Source organism: Fusarium flagelliforme (genome assembly GCF_020744385.1).
Source record: "Fusarium flagelliforme strain FIESC 12 MPI-CAGE-AA-0113 chromosome Unknown B0J16scaffold_1, whole genome shotgun sequence".
NCBI lineage: Eukaryota > Fungi > Ascomycota > Sordariomycetes > Hypocreales > Nectriaceae > Fusarium > Fusarium flagelliforme.
In genome coordinates, this window is record NW_025763503.1 from 3877700 (window position 1) to 3892084 (window position 14385).

Here is a 14385-nt window from a genome sequence, read left to right on the forward strand (position 1 = left end):
CTTGTCCCAGAATTGACTTGAAGAAAAAGTCAAGACGAGAAAAGTTGCGACAGATTCCGACGTTTGAAGCTGTCAACGACGGACCAGGTCTGGAAATCCGCTCGGCAGCTACCGAAGCAGGACAAGAGCTGCAAATGTAACGAGTACCTGTGAGTCTTGGAGGGGTTGATGCTAAGAGTTAGAGGGGCTCCAGTGGCACGATCGGTGCTAAGCCACAATTTGAAGATGTGGCTGTAATGTGATATCTCCAATTCAACTGCAAAGCCTGCACATTGAAGTCGTAGCGTCTGAACTTTAGTAATTTGTAACTGCATTGCCCTAATGTTTGTCGGATTATCAAGAAGGTGCTACTGTGTTATAAATAGTACATTGTACACGGTACCAACCATTTTGTTGGGAAGATATCCCTGTGTTACCGATACCTTCGTCAGAATGATTATCATGTATCAAGGTACCAAAACCCAGTTATTTCGATTTGTAGCTTTGATATCAAAGTAGGTACTAAGATACCCAGTTAAATGCTACAAGACTTGAATACTGTAACGGCTATCAGCCTCAATAGATAAGCTGTGATTTTGTGGATTGATACAGAATGTGCTTTTGGGCGCTGTTTCCGTAGATTGTTCCTGTTTGGGAATAAAACAAGGGAGCTCCCTGCGAAAATAGCTTATTCGATTTTAAGTAGACAATGTGAGATCATCATTGGTCGACCACTCTTAGCCTCCCGTGCCCTGCAGGACGCCTTGTTTCAACCCTCCCGTCTTCTCGAAGCGACGTCCACGTTTGCAGGTATTTCGCCTGAAGTCAGCAACACTTCAGTAAGGTCGAATTCATAGAAGTGATACCGTAAAGGGACCTGAGAGCTCCCCAAGGCGTGCTAGTCTAGTCACAGATGCCTATGAGACTGTAACAACAATACATTAACACTGAACAAAAACTAGGTGCTCCTTGTACCCCTGCAGTTAGAACGACGGGATACCGCATCCGTTGATAAGATTAACTCGCCGCTGTTGACGAGTATTGGCCAAGGCTCCTTACATGAGGAGCATGAATTCAACGTCATGCTGTCCAGTTACAATGTTGCAACCAGTCACTGGTTGTCTCATGCGTGGGTCGTGGCATGTTGGGAGCCTACACAATTGTGCCTGATGTCAAGCCACCAAGGCAAACCGAGGTTTGATTCGCTTGAGATTGCCAGGAGCATTGTGGTGTTTTCTCTAGCAATGTCGCGAATAAGCTGGCATCTTGTGTGCTCATGGAGGCGGCGCATTTCGTGTACTGTACAGCTCTTGAGATCCATCCATGTTAGTGACTTACATTGGTCTCACACAAGTGTGTTTGCATATCACCGTCTGGTCGTATAACCGGCCCCTGCATAGGCGAGTTTTCACACTCACATCAAGGGCGCAACATGGAAATGTGCCACTGCTATTGAAGTGAAGCGGTCTGGCTATTATCTGCCTACCACGTACAAGCTTTTGTCTGGGGCGCACAGGTTCTATCAGCATAGGACAAAATGAACATGTGCTTTGGCCCTGTCTGCACACCAACTCATAGATCAAGCAGCCGAGCTAAGCCTTAAGCTGACCATAGTTTCCAGTATAGAAGGATATGTTTGTGTGCCAGTGCGACTAGATTCTCTTGCCTGATTTGCAAAGCAACGCCTCAAGAACGGAAGAGGCAACGGTGAGAAACCAGGTGGCATTCAAATAGATGTTCATCTCCTTGCATAGACGAGGTCGATTATCTTTATGGATTCCCACTACCTCATCGCTTAGAAAGGCAGGCACCTTAAATCCCCTTGTGATCCCAACTGCGGAAAGTGCAACCTCAAGGTACCTACTGCTACTGCTAGCGAGTGCCTGTTTGTCCAGGTCGTATCCCACCTCCTTCCTCCGTGCATAAACCACGACTTTCAAGCTTCCCAAACAACATCAAGGGAGGCCTCTGAGAGTACCGTTACTTAAAAAGACTATCCTCTTGGCTGTCGCAGCTTTCAAGTACCAGTATTCAACTTTCGTTCCGGCACACTTATCGTCAGCCTTACACTAGTTACCATCGCCAAGATGGTTGTCTCCGATCCATCAACGGGGGCCAAGACAACGGCGAACCTGGGCCCTGAGGATTCCGCCCCCAAAGGCAAGACTAGCTTGTTAGACACTTCGGATGCCTTGACTCCAGACCCAGGCACTGAAGACATGTTCAGAGTTGAACGAAACAAATTCGCTTTCAGTCCGGGGCAACTTTCGAAACTATTCAACCCCAAGAGTCTTAACGCCTTCTATGCTCTCGGAGGGATCAACGGCATAGAAAAGGGCCTGAGGACTGATCGCAGCGCTGGCCTCAGCGTCGATGAATCGACATTAAATGGCGAGGTTGACTTTCACGATGTTGTGCCTGAGGGAACACCAAAATATGGCACTGCTGGCGATACCATCCCTGAGAGCAATACCGAGGCGGCAGTATACATACCTCCCCCCGAGGACCCGAATCCTACAGGCGCTTTCTGCGACCGAAAGAAAATATTCAGAGACAATCGACTTCCTGAGAAGAAGACCAAGTCCTTACTCGAAATTGCCTGGACTACCTACAACGACAAAGTACTCATCCTCTTGACTATTGCTGCTGCAATATCATTAGCTCTTGGCCTGTACCAAACTTTTGGTGGCGAGCATAAACCAGGGGAACCCAAGGTTGAATGGGTTGAAGGTGTGGCGATTATCGTCGCTATTGTGTAAGTCAATGCTCCGGATACCAATAATTCCAGTTCGCCAGTAAACTAATAGGGCAGCATTGTTGTGCTTGTCGGTACAATCAACGATTGGCATATGCAAAGACAATTCACCCGACTCACCAAGAAAACCAATGACCGTATGGTCAATGTGCTTCGCTCCGGAAAGTCTCAAGAAATACCCATCAACGATGTGATGGTTGGTGATGTTATGCACCTCGCTACTGGAGACATCGTACCTGTAGATGGTATCTTTATACAAGGCAGCTCTGTCAAGTGTGATGAGTCCTCAGCCACTGGAGAGTCTGATCTTCTGCGAAAAACACCAGCTGCCGAAGTCTTTGATACAATGCAAAAGCCAGATGCCAAGGACGTAGAGAAGCTTGACCCCTTCATCATCTCTGGCAGCAAGGTCAACGAGGGCAATGGAACCTTCCTTGTCACTGCCGTGGGGGTCAATTCCAGTTACGGTCGTATCTCGATGGCCCTTCGTACCGAGCAAGAAGACACGCCACTGCAAAGGAAACTCAACGTCCTGGCAGATTGGATTGCTAAGGTCGGTGCCGGCGCTGCGTTACTGCTCTTTATCGTGCTCTTCATCAAGTTCTGCGCCCAACTTCCGAACAACCGTGGCACACCTTCTGAAAAGGGTCAGGAATTCATGAAAATCTTCATTGTCTCTGTCACTGTTGTCGTTGTGGCTGTCCCTGAAGGACTGCCCTTGGCAGTGACACTGGCACTGAGCTTTGCGACCGTCAAGATGCTTCGTGACAACAATCTTGTCCGAATTCTCAAAGCCTGCGAAACCATGGGAAATGCCACGACTGTTTGTTCCGACAAGACGGGAACACTTACGCAGAACAAAATGACTGTCGTTGCCACCACTCTGGGAAAAGCTACGAGTTTCGGTGGCACTGACGCGCCTTTGGATAAGTCTATAAAGATCAACCAGGATGCTATCACCGTGCCCAGTGTTTCGGAGACAGAATTTGCGAAGGGATTGAGTCAAGAGGTCAAAGATCTCCTCGTTCAGTCCAATGTCCTCAACTCGACTGCGTTTGAAGGCAACCAGGAGGGACAGCAAACATTCATCGGGTCCAAAACCGAGGTCGCTTTGCTAACATATTGTCGAGATTACCTCGGATCAGGCCCTGTTCAAGAGGCTCGATCAACTGCTGAGGTTGTACAAACCGTTCCCTTTGACAGCAAATACAAGTATAGTGCTGTCGTAGTAAAGCTAGCCAACGGAAACTATCGAGCCTACGTGAAGGGTGCCTCTGAGATCCTTTTAGGCAACTGTACCAAGACTCTCGAAAACTCGTCCCAGGGGGGCTTGACTCCGGTCCCCTTGACAGATGCTGATCGAAACATGTTCAACTTAATTATCAGCTCCTACGCAGGCCAGACTCTTCGGACTATCGGTTCTTCGTATCGAGATTTTGAATGCTGGCCACCTGAGGGAGCGGCTTCTCAGGACAATCCACGACACGCAGACTTCAAGACCGTGCATCAGGACATGACCCTGATCGGCATCTACGGTATCAAAGACCCACTGCGACCTACCGTAATTAGTGCTCTTGAAGACTGCCGTCGAGCTGGCGTGGTTGTAAGAATGGTTACAGGCGACAACATTCAGACTGCCTCCGCTATTGCTTCTGAATGTGGTATCTTTCGACCTGATGAAGGTGGCATTGCCATGGAGGGACCGGACTTCCGAAGACTTCCACCCCAAGAGCTCAAAGAGAAAGTGAGATACCTCCAGGTTCTGGCTCGCTCAAGCCCCGAGGATAAACGCATCCTTGTTCGCACTCTTAAAGAACTTGGAGAGACAGTCGCTGTTACCGGCGACGGAACCAATGATGCTCCCGCTTTGAAGATGGCTGATATTGGATTTTCCATGGGCATTGCCGGAACAGAAGTGGCAAAGGAAGCATCGTCGATTATCCTTCTCGATGACAAGTAGGTAAAGAACTATGGCGACTTAACGGCGGAAAGGCTAACAAACCTCAGCTTTGCTTCTATTGTAAAGGGTTTGATGTGGGGTCGTGCTGTTAATGATTCCGTCAAGAAGTTCCTCCAGGTAAAGCTTCCATGTCGAGTAACACCTTGCCAGAACTGACTGATAGAAACTAGTTCCAGCTGACTGTCAACATCACAGCTGTGGTGTTGACGTTTGTCTCAGCCGTCGCAAGCAGCACACAAGAGTCTGTCCTCAATGCTGTTCAGCTTCTCTGGGTTAATTTGATTATGGACACATTCGCAGCACTCGCGCTTGCGACAGATCCTCCTACTCGTAGTGTCCTCGATCGAAAGCCAGATCGGAAGTCTGCTCCTCTCATCACTTTGAGAATGGCCAAAATGATCATAGGCCAGGCTATATGCCAGCTCGCCATCACCTTTGTGCTGAACTTCGGTGGCAAGAAGCTTCTGGGCTGGTACGATAACTCTGAGAAAGACACCAAAGAACTGAAGACTCTTGTTTTCAACACATTTGTCTGGCTACAGATATTCAACGAAATCAAGTACGTCCTGGAATATTAGCACCGTGTTGACACCTGCTAACTTGGAACTTTAGCAACCGCCGCCTGGATAATAAGCTCAATATATTTGAAGGTCTTCATCGCAACATGTTTTTCATTATCATTAACCTCATAATGATAGGAGGCCAAGTTCTTATCATATTCGTGGGCAGTGATGCTTTTGAGATTGTCCGTTTGAGCGGAAAGGAATGGGGATTGTCGATTGGGCTTGGAGCAATATCTGTTCCTTGGGGTGCAGCTATCAGACTCTGTCCAGATGAGTGGATTGCCGCCTGCCTCCCAGGTTTCCTGCGCAGAAGATGGATCTCACCCCCAGAAGAAGATTTCGCTGCTGAGAAATCGCTTGATTCAGACGATGAATTCGTGCGGCCACCACTCCGTATCATGAGTTCTCTTCGTGGACCACGTGTACAGCAGCATATTGGGTTCAGGAAGAGAATGCGAGGATACAAGGAGAAGACTAAGGAAAAGACGAAGGGAAGAAACGACAATCCAGACAAGTCAGGGGTAGTTGTTGGTCATGTTGCTGAACCGGGTCATTCCTAACTCAAGCACATCTTCAAAGAAGAGAATAGAGCAGTCAAAACCTTGGGTGAAACGAAATTGGTTGTTGTCTCAGGAGAACAACCTCTTGCCGACGTGCAGTGATACAAAAGAGCTCTGTCAAGTATACCTTTGGGAATTAGTGCATGAAGTGAATAATAATGCTCGAAGATCGTATATTCATCTCAAGGAGCATTCCTGGGAATTCCAAGAGTGAAAATATCACATGAGTTGAAAGAAGCATATAATTTTAATTGTCAAAGTTTTAAATAATAGTTAAAGTCAAGTTGTTAGTTTAGAGGCATGGAGGATAGGATGCTTCATGGGATTAAAGTGGGACTCGGGATATCTGGCTCAGCTAACCAATCATAGACGAGGTAAAGATGTCCCCGGAACTTCGCGAATTTCCTGGCCTGACAATCTCTAGAACCTCCCCATCCTTCAACCGAAGCCTCACAATCGCCCGTCGCAGACGTCCACCACCGACTCTTAGCCGTGCTCTAGACGCTCAATTGCGCTCATAAATCAAAATGGTAAGATGCCGATAACCTCTGGACCTTCCATGCCGACCACCGTAGCTAATCGCGCACTCATTTAGGCCCTCGCCAACACCCTCTACAGGCAAGTTACGGCCAAAACGACGACGACATATCGAACCTCGAGACTAATACGAATTGAATCTGCAGGAGCCTTTTCTCCACCAACTACCTGATGCTCGCGACCGTCTTCTCTGCCGGTTTCGCCTGGGAGATGTAAGGCCTCCTCTACTCCGGACCAACGGGAACAGGGCACTGATTGAGATACAGCGGCTTCAACAACGTCATGGACAAGGTCTGGGACAACCACAACCGAGGCGTACGTTCGACTACTCTTCCGATTAATACTTCTGGATACTAATTAGGTTCGCAGCGACAATGGAAGGACATCCGACACAAGTTCCTCGAGGGTGGCGATGAGGACGAGGAATAAACAAGTCGACCTGGGAATTGATTATCGAGCAACGGGCGAGGCGAAGGATTGACTCTGTGCCACTAGCCGTGTACAAATTAGAAGAGAATTAGAGGCAGGATTTCACACACAACGTTTCCCTATATTCTTTGGGTCGCCGATCCAGACAGTTTGATGGTCGAGGCCAGCAATTCCGCCTATTGTATTTGTTACTGAAACACATGTTGGCTGTATAATGTGAATCCTTCTGGTGCTTATGAGTCACTTCCATATTTGCTTCAGTTGAATATACCTAGCTAGCCGTCTAGAGCTGCTTTTGGCCATCCGTTGCTGGTGCAGTGACCGAGGGGCAACACCTACCTTGAATTCAGCCTCAGGATGCAATGGACAGTCCGGTTTAGTAGTTAAAACATCACTCGTCATCAATCCGGGGAACCTTATGCCTTTACAATCTGGCTTTATCAACCACGATTTTGACACTGACTCCTGGATTTTCTGTCTTTGCTATTGAAATAGTTCCAGGCATACATGCCTTTTTTCCCGTCTTGCTCTCAGGTTGCTGACGTCTTTATCAGCAACGTGCTGTTCCACCAGTCTTCTCCAATATTTGCGGACCCCCCACCTTAGTATTGCCTATCAACATCCTGCCTGACGACATCGCCGACACCGCAGTCAACGTTTTTGCTTTTCTTTTTTCTCTCTGCTCTTTCACCTCCTCCTCCTTATCTGTATCTAATCCAACGAATACTACAATGAGGTTGGAGTGACAATGTCCCATTCCATGTCGACGCAGGAGCAGCAGCTCTGCCAGTTCTTGGCGGAGCTGCCCACACGCTTCAACTACCGCTTTACCGAAGACGCTTCGCGCGAACTACTAACCAGTCTGTTCTGGTCTCTTGCTGGCGGTAGCAACGAATATATGCGATTACTTTTCCCGGATGGCAAACCTGGAGACAGCCTCAAACTAAGCGACTCTCAAGGCGCAGTCGAAGGCGCCGAGTACACTGAAGCAGCGCGGGGGAAGCGATGCGGGCATATTTTTAAGCCTGGTGAGGCATCATACATGTGCCGTACCTGCGGCACTGACGAGACATGCTGTCTATGCGCACGATGTTTCGACTCGACCGACCACACGGGACACATGGTTCGAATCCACATATCAGTAGGAAATAGCGGTTGCTGCGATTGTGGAGATGATGAAGCATGGCGGACACCTCTGTTCTGTACCATCCATTCCCACGTCCAGGGAGGTACGGATAAGGGCAAAGGGAAAGAGGCAGCCGGTCTGCCTGAGGACCTTGTAACGAATTTGCAGATGACTATCGGCCGTGTCTTTGATTATATCTGCGATGTCATCTCATGCTCACCAGAGCAGCTGCGGCAGACCAAAACGCAGGATTCGATTCTTGAAGACGAACAGTCCTCCCGCCTCTTGTCGAAATACTATGGCCCTGAAGCTGAACCTTGTAACGAATTCGCACTTATTCTATGGAACGATGAGAAGCATACTGTTCAGGAAGTACAAGATCAGGTCGCTCGTGCTTGTAGGAAGAGTCGAAAGCTGGCAGCCGAGAACGCTTGGGAAACGGATGCCATCGGACGAAGTATACTCACATACCTGCCTGATGTCCCCCGTCTTTTGGAAATGGCAACAATCATGGAGGCTATCAGAGTCACGGTTACGATTCGATCTGCAAGAGACACATTCCGCGAACAAATGTGCGGCGCGCTCGTCGAGTGGTTAAGCGACATCTCTGGCTGCTCCGTTGGTCATGACCACAGTATTCTTCGACGAACCGTTTGCGAGGAAGTCATGAAACCTTGGCGTAAAGGCAGTCAAGCGACCCATACCTTGGGTCAGATCGACGATGAAGAGGAGGACGACCAACTTGTGGACACTAGACGTCGCTTCGACGGTATGAATGCTAGGTTTATCCTAGCATTGCAGGCTGCTGCGGGAGCCGGCGCCGGTGTGCAAATAGAAATCGACGACGATGATGATGAGGAGGATGAAGACGACGTCGATGCAGACATGGATGATCAGGGCCAGCATTCCCCCTCTAGTTCGGTGGCCGGAGGAGACGAAGACGGGGTCATGGACGTTATCATGGCCGAGGCAGATGTTGAAGACCTGGGTATGAACTGGAGAGACAACGATCAAGCTTTGGAAGAAGACGAAGCAACAATGGCTGGATACCCACCGCCACCACCGCCACCTGCTGCTCAAGCTCAGTCTCAGAGTCAGGCCCAGGCGGAAGCTCCAGCTAGGACCAGAGATAGAGAAGCAACACCGTCCGACTCTGATACAGCAGAACCCTTGATCGCGCCTTCAATCTACGCCAAGGCGAACGTTGATATTCCCAAAACGCCCGGTAAGTCCGAGAAACTGGAACCCAGGCCAGGGAGATATTGGGTCGAAGTTCCCTCTGTCTATGCGCAGCGCGAGAACGTTCCCCCAGCCGAGGACGTCTTCCGTCGCGTGCGCCTTGACTGGCTTCTACTATTCGATCTGCGAATGTGGAAGAAGGTCAGGAATGACCTTCGCGCCTTGTACATTTCTACAGTCGTAACGATACCTGAATTCAAGCGGGTGTTGGCGATCAGGTTCGCCAGTCTTTACACCATTCTAGCTCAGCTCTACTTGGTTGGAGACCGGGAACCAGATCACTCCATAATCAATCTCTCTCTCCAGATGCTCACAACTCCATCAATCACTGCAGAAGTTGTCGAGCGTGGCAATTTCATGACCAGCTTACTTGCGATCCTCTACACCTTCTTGACAACCCGTCAGGTTGGCCATCCCTGGGAGGTTTCCCCCAATGCAGTGCTTGGGTTTGAGAGCGGATCTGTCACCAACAGGCGAATGTACCATTTCTACCAAGATCTTAAGTATTTGTTTGGTGCTCCTCATGTTCAGGAGCGTGTGAGATGTGAACCTCGCTACCTCATGCAATTCCTCGATCTTGTCAAGCTCCATCAATGCATAGGACCCAACGTGAGAGCCGTCGTCGAGCACGTGGAATATGAGGCCGATTCTTGGATCACAGCTTCGCTTGTGACCAGACAGATCAATCTTCAAGCTCGAAACCTTGCCGAGGCGTTCCGTAACTGCCCGCCTGATGAGTTCCATTACCTGCAAGATGCAATCCGCTTCACGGCAAAGACTGTTATCCTCAACTCCATCGGCGCCGAACGACATCGCTTCAAGCAAGGAGAAATCAAAGATGAAGTACAGTTCAAGACATTGAGCGATTTCGAATTTGAGGGCGAAGACGCATCTTTTGATGTTGTCAAGTTTGTGGTTGAAAAGGATGCGATCAGTTTCCATCATGCTCTGCACTATACCCTCTCTTGGCTCATTGAGTGCGGACGCTCATTGCCTGTGTCCACTGTACGAAACTTGCTGAGCTTCACCCAACAAGAACTCAAGTCAAAGCCGAAACTTATGGGTCGCCCTCAAGTGCCACGCAAGAATTACACCGCAGAGGACTATCTGATCGCAGCCTTCGATTTTCCTCTCCGCGTTTGCGCCTGGCTTGCTCAGATCAAAGCCAACATGTGGGTGCGCAATGGTATCAGCCTGCGACACCAAGCCAGTACATACCGAGGTGTTGGTCAACGTGATGTATCTCACCACCGGGACATCTTCCTTCTCCAAACTGCTCTGGTGGTTTGTAATCCTAGCCGAGTGTTGGCCTCGGTCATCGACCGCTTCGGAATGGAGAGTTGGGTCAAGGGTTTGTTCGAACTCAAGTCAGAGGCACAGGACGACGCACAGCATCTTGATGTTGTTGAAGACATGATTCATCTCCTCATTGTTCTGCTCAGTGATCGAACATCTCTGATATCATCAGGGGATGAAGCCCAATCCAAACTCTTGGCTATGCGCCGTGACATTATTCATGTCCTTTGTTTCAAGCCTCTGTCGTTCAACGAGATTTGTAACAAGCTGCCGGAGAAATACCAAGAGCAAGAGGATTTCCACCGAGTTCTAGATGAAATGGCTACTTTCAAGCCACCTGAGGGTGTTTCTGATGTCGGTACTTTTGAGCTTCGTCCCGAGTTTATTGAGGAAATTGACCCTTACATCGCGCATTACAATAAGAACCAACGCGAGGAGTCTGAGCTGGCTTATCGAAAGAAGATGGCGAAGCGAACGGGCAAAGCGGTCGATGAAATTGTGTACGAGCCCAAGGCCCGACCAGTCCCATCGGGCATGTTCGAGGAGCTGGGCGCTTTCACCAGTACAGGCATGTTTTCCCAAATCATCTACTACTCACTTCTCTATCCCCTGGTGGCTGGCAAATTCACTCCCTCAATTCCTTTTACTCGTCTGGAGACCTTCCTCCAAGTCGTTTTGCATCTTATGCTCATTGCGATCCTTGAGGACAAGTCGAGCGACGATGATATGAGCCAAGATTCCACTAAATCATTCGCATATATCGCTCTTACGAAGCATGGACGCAGCAACTTCTTGCCTGTCCCTGAGAAGGAGACGAGGACCATTGTGTCCTTGCTCAACATGATGTCGACCAAGGATGAGTTCAAGGCGGTTCATCCTAAAGTTGCGCTCGTGCTCAAACGGTTACGCCAGAAGCGTCCCCGTGCCTTTGAGTCTGCATTTATGACCTTGGGTGCCTCCGTCGACCGCATCAACACCGCCTCACCGGCCAACACATCTGCTGAGGAGGAGCGTGAAAGGAAAAAGAAAGCAGCCCTTAGCCGCCAAGCCAAGGTCATGGCTCACTTCCAACAACAGCAGAAGAGCTTCCTGGAGAACCAAACTTCAATCGACTGGGGCAGTGATATAGATGAAGATGTGGACGAAGAAGAGGAAGAAGAGCAAACCGAGGATCGAAAACACAACTGGAAGTATCCTGTGGGAACATGTATTCTGTGTCAGGAAGAGCCAGACGATCGCCATCTTTACGGAACATTCGCTCACTTTAACGAAAGCCGGATTCTCCGACAGACGGACTTTCAAGATCCCGATTTTGTTCGAGAAGCATCACAAACCCCTTGCAGTCTTGATCGATCGGCTGAAGACGTACGACCGTTCGGTATCGCCCACGAAAACAGAAAAATGGTTGAAAAGATCAACGCTCAGGGTGAGACTTTCCTTGCGGAACGACAAACAATTGGTAAAGGATTCCCTTCCAATGTGTGCCGATCAGGTCCTGTAGCAAGTGGCTGCGGCCATATGATGCATTACCGCTGCTTTGAAGTCTACTATGAAGCAACCGTTAGGCGCCATACGCACCAAATTGCCAGGCATCATCCCGAGGATACTAAGCGCAACGAGTTTGTCTGTCCTTTGTGCAAGGCTCTAGGAAACGCATTTATGCCAATCATCTGGAAAGGCATAGACGAATCTTATCCAGGCTATCTGCAATCGCAAGGCACATTCGACGACTTTGTCGAAAAGCAGCTGGGATCTGCTTACTGGATTGGTGGAAGCAAGGCACGCGAGGATGAGCCAACTGTCCCTGATATGTTTACCCCAAGCCTCCCAGGTAGCCTCGTTGAGTCTCTGCTCCCAGCCCAAGCTTCGAGCGAAAACACTTGGGGAAGGGATGATGCTGAATCCCACTCGTCAGCTGTCGGTACCCCTGTTAGTTACGCTTTTTCCGACTCCATTACCCCTGAACCGGCGCAACCTCAACTAGCATCCACCAACACGGATGGTAACCAACTGATGAAGGAGCTGTTGGCAGCCTACCGTCGACTGCGAAACACGCTTCGTGTTAATGCTCTTCGCACTAGCCATACTATCGATGCTAAAGTTGACAACGCCAGTGAGCTGTGTGCCAGTGACACACTGGTAAAGTCTGTGGGCTTTACAATCTCCTCGATAGAGGTCCAGCAGCGAGGTATTGAGGCTCAACCGGGCATGACACTTCTGGAAAAGATTCCCGAACATATCTTGACACACCTAAGAATCTTGTCAGAAACAGTCTCGTCCTATATCGCGATTGGGGCGCAACCTGGCGGAGCCGAGAATAAGATCGAAGAAGAGTTTAAGAAAGATAGCGAGAGGCAACATTGTCAATTGTTCATGTCCCGATACTTTGGCACCGGAACTCCTTATGCTCGTCGGCCGCTAGACGTTTATCCTCCGCTACTGAGCATGGATTCGTTCCTGTTCTTGGTGGAATGCTCTTACGGCTTGGTGCCGCTTCAAAAGGCCGAGATCTCGCATGTCCTTCGCCTATGCTACCTGGCAGAGCTTGTTAAGCTCGTTTACCACATGGGTCGCAATATCCCCGTTGCCAGCTGGGTTGGTAATCTCACTAACCGGCAAACGCAAGACCCAGCCATCAACAACTTTGCCGACTTTGCTCTTGGTGTTACAAAGACTGGTCTTGAGTACCACGCTGCCCAGTTCCCCGAAGGTGTGGAGTTTGGTGAAAATCGAGGGTTCCAGCAGCCTGGCGTCGACACTTTGGAGAGTTGGTACACCTTCTCGAAGAAATATGCTCTCACTTTCCTGCGAAAATGCGTCATCTTTCTATATGTCAAGTACGGTGTAGATTTCAACAGCCACGTCTCATCAACCCCAGATGCTGATGAGCTAGAGCGTCTCACAGAGGCACTCAAGCTGCCAACGTTCGACGAGATGTGTGCTTCTATCACGGACAACGCATCTTCCTGTGGCTGGCCTCAGACGACTTCGGCACTGGTGTCGGGCTGGGTCAAGCATCAGGTGATGTGGCCTGGAGACTACAGCGAAATCCCCCTCTCAGCGATGATGAGCCATCCGGGAATCTTTGAACTGATCGGGCTACCGAAAAACTACGATGCCCTCATAGAAGAGGCCACCCGGCGAAAGTGTCCCACCACAGGCAAAGAGCTTACAGATCCTGTCATTTGTCTCTTCTGCGGAGAACTATCGTGCAGTCAGGGCACATGCTGCCAAAAGACGGACAACTCCTCGGATCGTACAGAGTACACCAAGATTGGTGGCGCACAACAACATATGCGGAAGTAAGTGTTCGGAATTAGACGAACTTAGAAGGTCAAACGATACTAACAACGAGTGCCTAGGTGCCAACGTAACATCGGTGTCTTCCTCAACGTACGTAAGTGCTCGGTGGTGTACCTCTTCCGACTCTCAGGATCCTTTACACCAGCACCATATATCGACAAGTACGGAGAGACGGATCCACAGCTGCGTCATGGGCGACAGCTATTCCTCAACCAGAAACGATATGACTCTATGATACGAAACACGGTGCTCAATCACGGGGTACCGAGCTTGATCAGTCGAAAGCTGGAGGCCGAGATCAATAATGGAGGATGGGATACTTTATAAAACACGCAAGGAGTTATTGGGATAAAGAAAGCAAAGTTGTTGGTGTTAGACCATGGGTTTCACGCTGATCAGAGATGTAGAAAGGGTTATAGGCTATGATATGATGCGAAGGGTGAGAAAGTGTTGGTTGCATGTGTGTTTTTTTGGCATGGCCTTTATTACTAGCATTCAACTTATAGAAGTCTGATACGTACTAGGTATGTTGGGCATATTAAATTCTACCTGGGTATACATTTGTACAAGTATAAGTAAATGTTGTTCATGATTTGAATATCGAATGAAGCGCATGTTGAGCATACCTACACTATGTC

The 14385-nt window shown here is 49.2% G+C and overlaps 3 protein-coding genes across 3 annotated transcripts; all 3 read left to right on the top strand.

Annotated features, from left to right (window-relative positions):
- Nucleotides 1-2066: 2066 nt before the first annotated feature.
- B0J16DRAFT_296619 (uncharacterized protein) lies at nucleotides 2067-6085 on the top strand (the record flags this gene model as incomplete). Its single annotated transcript, XM_046124442.1, has 5 exons — nucleotides 2067-2734; nucleotides 2792-4690; nucleotides 4742-4811; nucleotides 4865-5253; nucleotides 5307-6085. 5 exons carry the CDS (start codon nucleotides 2067-2069, stop codon nucleotides 5815-5817), a joined length of 3537 nt encoding a protein of 1178 aa, XP_045989225.1. The 3' UTR covers nucleotides 5818-6085.
- A 150-nt stretch (nucleotides 6086-6235) lies between these two features.
- B0J16DRAFT_328563 (cytochrome b-c1 complex subunit 9) lies at nucleotides 6236-7219 on the top strand. Its single transcript, XM_046126241.1, has 5 exons — nucleotides 6236-6347; nucleotides 6413-6435; nucleotides 6501-6566; nucleotides 6621-6669; nucleotides 6724-7219. Exons 1-5 carry the CDS (start codon nucleotides 6345-6347, stop codon nucleotides 6781-6783), a joined length of 201 nt encoding a protein of 66 aa, XP_045989226.1. The 5' UTR covers nucleotides 6236-6344; the 3' UTR covers nucleotides 6784-7219.
- B0J16DRAFT_296621 (uncharacterized protein) lies at nucleotides 7215-14318 on the top strand. The gene is made up of 2 exons (XM_046124443.1): nucleotides 7215-13746; nucleotides 13807-14318. Exons 1-2 carry the CDS (start codon nucleotides 7532-7534, stop codon nucleotides 14072-14074), a joined length of 6483 nt encoding a protein of 2160 aa, XP_045989227.1. The 5' UTR covers nucleotides 7215-7531; the 3' UTR covers nucleotides 14075-14318.
- Nucleotides 14319-14385: the final 67 nt, after the last annotated feature.